Source organism: Oncorhynchus clarkii, chromosome 16 (genome assembly GCF_045791955.1).
Source record: "Oncorhynchus clarkii lewisi isolate Uvic-CL-2024 chromosome 16, UVic_Ocla_1.0, whole genome shotgun sequence".
Lineage (NCBI taxonomy): Eukaryota > Metazoa > Chordata > Actinopteri > Salmoniformes > Salmonidae > Oncorhynchus > Oncorhynchus clarkii.
This window is the reverse complement of record NC_092162.1, coordinates 25,323,112-25,329,949: the sequence shown is the minus strand read 5'-3', so window position 1 is coordinate 25,329,949 and position 6,838 is coordinate 25,323,112. Positions and strand designations below refer to the sequence as shown.

Here is a 6,838-nt window from a genome sequence, read left to right as displayed (position 1 = left end):
GAAGTAATGACTCAAATTCAAAATCATTAAATGAAATGAGCATTTCTATCAGCCCAATCAAAGTGTAGAGTACATCTCACATTCCTGTGTTTAAAATTGTAAACAGGGCTGCGGATTTGGGGATTTGGATTTGACAGCTCTAACACAGTTCCCCTTCAGACGCCGCCAAAACAACTGCTATGCTGATGTCGGCTAAAGCGGATGTGATTAAATAGAGGGAGCGTGTGCATGTGTGTGTTTTAATTGCCTGTATCACCTTTTGCCGCCAGTTTAGCATAGGTAGACGACTGCAGCTGTGAAGGCTGTGGTTGAGCAAATAGGGGTGTCAGATCTAACATAGAAAGGCACAATTTTCTTAAGTTAACATAATTATACAACAAAATAGAGTGAGTGAGTGTGTGTGACAATTACCTGGACCACATCACACTGCGTCAGGTGTACAAGCCTCTGGAAGTTCCAGCGTGCCACTTCAACAACCACTCCCTCAATGTGAGCAAGACAAAGGAGCTGATCGTGGACTACAGAGGGTAATTTGAACGGCCAAGGACATCAATGGGGCCAAGCTTCCTGCTATCAAGGACCTCTATACTAGGCGTTCAGAGGAAGGTCCAAAAAATTGTCAAAGACTCCAGTCACCCAAGTCATGGACTGGTCTCTCTGCTACAGCACGGCAAGCGGTACTGGAACTCCAAGTCTAGGTCCAAAAGGCTCCTTAACATCTTCTACCCCCCCGAGCCATAAGAATTCTGAACAATTAATCAAATGGCCACCCAGACTATTTGCATTGACACCCTAGAAACTCCCTAGAAAGACAGGAACCTAGTAAGAAACCTAGAGAGGAGCCAGGCTCTGAGGGGTGGCCAGTCTACTGGCTGTGCTGGTGGAGATTATAAAATAGTACAGCCATTTACACCAGATTGTTCTTCAAGACATTTCAACATTCATAGATGACCAGCAGGGTCAAATAATAATCACAGTTGTCTCTCATTGTTGAGCATTTCGAAGTTGAGACAGCAGGTCTGGTAGTGAGAGACAGGATCAAACAGCAGGTCTGGGACAAGGTTGCACTTCCGGTGAGTCCTGAGCAGGCCAGGGTTCCATAGCTGCAGACAGAAACAAGATCAGCAGCACGACGAGGTGGACTGGGGACAGGGATAGCCAAGAGTCATCAGGCCAAGTAGTCCTGATGCATGGTCGTGGGCTCAGGTCCTGCATCCTTTATTTAATTTGTGTAGACTAAGCCCTAGAGGTTTTGTAATTTAGCGTACTTGTCAATCCAGATCTGAATAATTGAAATCCTTTTTCACACAGTTGTGCATGCTTCAGTGTTGCTTGCCTTGAAGCGAGCATAAAAAGGCATTTAGCCCGCCTGGTAGGCTCGCGTCACTGGGCAGCTCGCAGCTGGGTTTCGCTTTGTAGTTCGTAATAGTTTGCCCTGCTACATCAGACGAGCGACAGAGCCGGTGTAGTAGGATTCATTCTTAGTCCTGTATTGACGCTTTGCCTGTGGGACGACATTGATGCACTTCTTGATAAAGCCTGAGACTGAGGTGGTATGCTCCTCAATGCCATTGGATGAATCCCGGAACATGTGCTAGCAAAACAGTCCTGTAGCGTAGCATCCGCGTCATCTGACCACTTGAGCGAATAGATGGCGAGGGAGATCTTTGTTCGCGTCTCTGTGGGTAGAGTAAAGATGGTCTAGAGGTTTGTTTTCTGGTTACACATGTGACATGCTGGTAGAAATGAGGTAAAACTGATTTAGATTTGCCTGCATTAAAGTCCCCGGACACTAGGAGTGCCGGTTCTGGATGAACATTTACTTGTTTGCTTATGGCCTTATACAGCTCATTGAGTGCGGTCTTAGTGCCAGCATCGGTTTGTCGTAGTTAATACAGCTACGAAAAATATAGATCTCTCTTGGTAGGTAGGGTGGTCTACAGCTTTTCATGAGGTACTCTACCTCAGGCAAGCAGTACCTCCAGACTTCCTTAATATTTGACATTGCGCACCAGCTGTTATTGCCAAATAGACACACACCAACACTCCTCATCTTACCATTTCTGTGACTCTTGCTGGGTGAAGAAATATGCACCTCTTCCAGTTTACAGTGTTCCCTATGTGAAATCAGACTGACTAGCGCCACAAAACCAACCAGTGGCAAGAATTATATTACACCCGGTTTTGTTAAGAAACCCCATAGACAATGCATGGGAAATGGTTTAGGGGCCTACCTCCCTGCCAGCCTTGTCTTTGTTTTACGCTCACCTGTAAACTCCACTCACTGACTTGTCACTCTAAGCTCTGCCCACTGAGCTTTCATCAAACCAATACATTTGATCTGCCAGTGCCCTGGGTGCGGAGTTGCCCTCAGAACATAACTGAACCAGTTAAACCCCTCTGGGCAGAATTCCAGGGCTCTTTCTCAATTATTATTTTCTCAATTTCTTGTCCTCTCCTGGCACCATTGAAATGGTGGAAATCTGGTCACATTGGGGACACAGTGGACGCATAAAAGACACATTTTAATACCACGAGAAGACGCAGTAAACTGTGATCAGATCCTCTTTATCAAATCAGGAAAAAAACACATGATGGTGCCAGGTGTAACCAGGGCTAGAAGGACAATGAAGAGGGTGGCCAAATCAACAGGGTCATCTTGTATCTTTAAGGAAGAGATTTTATTGAATTACTTCATCACCAAGCACACAGTCCTCAGTATTATTTTGCGTTCAATGAGTAATCATTGATCATTCATAATGAAATCACATCTCCATCTTGCCCACATCTGTTATGTATAATTGAAAACCAAATTTGTACTTCATTCTGTTTGATGTTCAGTACTTACTAGACTAATCTACTGTACACATTCTAGATTATTATAGAATGCGTGGCTCTGATAAATAGTATACATTTTCAAGACCATTACTCTCACATGCAAGTATTATATGCTTTTTCATGGTTGTTGCCACATTGCCAATTAGGATTATTATGCTCTACTACAGATCAAGATGGCATAGCCCTACTCACAATACAGGTGAACGCACAATAGGAGTGTGTGGATGCATTAAGTTATTGAGCTTTATTTTGGCAGATTTCTGTGGAGTCTCTGGGGCTACAATCTGTTACCCTTCCATTTGGGACTTACAGTGTCTTAGCCGCCTGATCAACAACATTTGATTACCATGCTTTAGTTCAGCCAGTATCCACAATTCCCCATTGCACATAGCCTCTATTATAAATGAAGTAAACATGCAATGAGGATGAAGGAATAATACACATCTTTAAACTGTCCACAATTCAGTAATGCAAAATAGGCTTGATCTTGAGGTGACGGCAGCCAATACTTCTGATGCAACGTGTAAAGGCATCGACAAGTCTCTTATTAAGAGTCTGTCAACCCAAACTGCTCCAAATGATTCCACCGTATTCACTTGAGTCACCACCGATAGCCGTTGTCCTCGTGGAAAGGTCCCATTCCCAAGTCCCCTCGTTTCGTTCTCCACTCATCTCAATGTCAGTTTGCCACCACCAACACCATCACTCTGGCAGTGGGTAGTCTCTTGTGACTGTTAGCGTAAGCGCATCTGAGATTTGGTTCTGGCTTGTGAGATTACGGGAGTGGTTGAACACAATGGCAGTAAAACACTTCAAAGTTCAAATCCATTCCCATTATCTCAATGTCACCCGCTAGTTTCTAATGGCCTGGGTTTTTAATTGTATTATATCTGTAGCGCCAGGGAGTGTATGCTAGGTGGTTCGGGCCCAGCCAATAGGCACCCAGTGAACCTCTGTCTCAACCCTCTGCAAGATGTCCCGGAGTTCAACGCATGCACTGGCCAAGTCCTCCTTCACTAGTACCCGGTCCACCAGGTGGCCGTAGCGCTCGCCCATCAGCACGGCCGACTGCCTCATTTCCTGAAGGTCCTCCTCCTAACCATGGGGCAGAGAGAGATTCAGGACAATCAGGTGTTTTTAAAAGCATTGTTTTTTTACTGTTGCTACACACCTATGTATTATCAATAGGATGCGACTGCTATCCATACGAGGTTGCGTGTGTCCATAGGGTGAGTTTGACTTAAAGGTGTGGGTGGTCTATAGGATAGGTGGGTTTTCCATAGCATTGGTGTATTGATAGGGTGAATGTGTTTGTTTTTAAATGGATATTATGTCTTCAGTCTGTAGTGTGTCTGGGGAAAAGGTTATGCCTATGTGTGTGGCTATGTGTTTGGTTTGTCCTGGTTATGCAACCTGATCAGGAAAAAACTCCTGTCCCTAGTGTGTGTGTGTGTGTGTGTGTGTGTGTGTGTGTGTGTGTGTGTGTGTCGTGTGTGTGTGTGTGTGTAACTCACAGTGATGCCTACACTGAGTGATGAAGATGAGCCGTGACGTTTGCAGTGGCTCTCATGGATACGAGGCTTCACAAATATAACATAAGGCTTAAACTCAGCCGTCCATAGGATCTTCAGTGCCTGATGGAGAGCAGAACACATTACTCGTCATGATCGTCATCCTGGACGGCACAATACACATGGTTCGGGTTAACCTCAAATGGTTTACACAGGAATAGCCTGAGACACATGCACGTTGTGCCATTTGTTGCATAACGTATAAACACTGCAAGTAGTAGTTTTGTTTTTTGTTCAGTCGATTGTGTACACGTGACTGTACTTACAATATTTTATGTGAATCTGTTGGTTGAGGTCAGTAGAGGAGGGTGGAGTAAGGAAAAGGGGAGGACCGTTCCATTCCAGCCGGTACAATGAGCCCATCGTCCCCAATTTTTCCCCTCCACTGGCTGAGATACATACATACCTCTGGTTGTACATCCACCAAGCAAATCTTATTTCGATCCAGCACACTGCGGATGGCCTCCAGGCTGGTGCCATAGAAATGATCCTTGTACTCCCCATACTCTATAAAACTGAACAGACAAAACGTAGCCTAACACAACGCAGTAGAAACAACATGTCTTCATTATTGATAGATACTAAAGGGCTCTATTCAATCTGTACCGCTGAAGCGTTGCAGATTCCGCAATAGAAATGTTAAGGTCATTTCCGATTGAGGCGGCATATGCAGTCTCAGCTATTGCGGGAACATTGCCTTTAAATTTCAATCAGGATTTAACGCTGAACTTCTGCACATTGAATTGAGCCCACAACCTTCCTTTATATATATATATTTTTAAATTAGCTAATCTATATAATGTTAGAAGCATGAACTAACATGTTGCTCTGAATGTCAGCCTCAAAGGCCTGTTTAGTGATGAAGTTGTACTCCACTCCCTCCCTCTCGTGACTCTTCTTGGCTCTAGTGGTGTCTAGGGTGGAAAGGAAATTCACAGATACAATACCAAGAATAACATGGACACAATGCAACTTACTCTGTGTGTCTGAAATAAAGTCACTTGGGTGTGTGTGTGTATGTGTGTGTGTGTGTGTGTGTGTGTGTGTGTGTGTGTGTGTGTGTGTGTGTGTGTGTGTGTGTGTGTGTGTGACTCACGCGGCACAGCCACACCAAAGTGGCAGGGATTCTCAGCGATCACCTTCTGTTTGAGCTCATTAATTCTGGCCCCAAGGGAACCTGTGGCCAGACAGACAATGATAGAACACCTTGTTTACCAACCGTCTGAACACTTGTCGTCAAGTCTACATTACATAGACAGACATGTTTACAGTGCAGATCAGTAGAGGCTAGTCCAGGTAGGAAGGACCTCCCTTGTAAATGAGACTCTCATGAAACAGGACTACCTTTCTAAATGTCTCTATAAGGGAGTGTGATAATGTCAGTAGCGGTCGGTGCCGTTGAAGATGAGGGAAGGCGATTATTGTTTTATGAGCATGGCCTTATTTCTATTACAGCATATTGGATGACTGTCATTCATATTCCATTCACCCAGTTCAAAGTAACATCGATAGGTTTAGGCTACTACATGATACTCTAATTTTCCCTATACCCATCATGAGGTTGATAAAAACTAGCCTATGAATGAACGTTTACAACGTAGGTGCACAGGTCGAGAGAAAAATGTGAGTAATCAAGGTGACAGAGACACATTCAATACCGCTTTGCACACTCTTGCCTGTATCTAGCTGATCTAGGATGTAAAAATGTGTCCAACTGTTGCAAACAAGAGTTTCTATTGGACAAATTCAGGTATGTTTATCCCCGTTTGATTCTGTTTAAAGAAAGTTTTTCAACAGAATCAGCTGAAGGATCACACACAAACACCGTTCACTTTCATAGCAGCCACGTACAAACAGCATAATCACATAATTCCTTCTCGCATCTACGTGCTCTCCTCCTTTCACCTTTTCCCTTCGCTTGTGGACTTCAGTGCACAACAAATCAGCTGTCTGTGACCAGGCGAAAACACTGTTCCAAGCCAAACCTTCATATCATAACCGCTACACACAGCCTACATCATTGTCACCATATTCACTAACGCCATATTCACCAACGCCATAGTCAACATAGCTACGAGAACTATCGCGTTAGTAAACCCGCTACCATCATGCAGTACAATGCTTACCTTGACTTGGAAAAGTTCCAGTGTTGGATAGCTATTACCAGCTAGCTAACATAGCATCTCTTTTTATTCGAGCCGGGTGTTTGAGTAAGCTAAACTAGCTAGCTGCATTCGCAAGCTAAGTGAAAGTGAAAAAGATACGACATTGCTCTCTCTTTTGCTCTCTCGCTTCTCCTTCATTTTTGAAGAGTTCAAAACTGTTCAACTATTGTCTTTCTCTCTCTTTGAGTCAACTACTCACCACATTTTATGAACTGCAGCAGCTACCTAGCTGTAGCTTATGCTTTCAGTACTGATTCTGTGATT

At 44.0% G+C, this 6,838-nt stretch overlaps 1 protein-coding gene across 1 annotated transcript in view; it reads right to left on the bottom strand.

Annotated features, from left to right (window-relative positions):
• Positions 1-3,733: 3,733 nt before the first annotated feature.
• LOC139367539 (MAGUK p55 scaffold protein 3b) overlaps positions 3,734-6,838 on the bottom strand; it is a 31,533-nt gene continuing 28,428 nt past the window's right edge. Inside the window, exons 15-19 of the mRNA XM_071105785.1 lie at positions 5,506-5,586; positions 5,230-5,323; positions 4,816-4,924; positions 4,353-4,472; positions 3,734-3,933 (exon numbers count right to left, since the gene is read on the bottom strand). Of these exons, the coding sequence (XP_070961886.1) occupies positions 3,751-3,933; positions 4,353-4,472; positions 4,816-4,924; positions 5,230-5,323; positions 5,506-5,586 (587 nt within the window). The 3' untranslated portion in view covers positions 3,734-3,750. The remainder of the gene's footprint in view (positions 3,934-4,352; positions 4,473-4,815; positions 4,925-5,229; positions 5,324-5,505; positions 5,587-6,838) is intronic.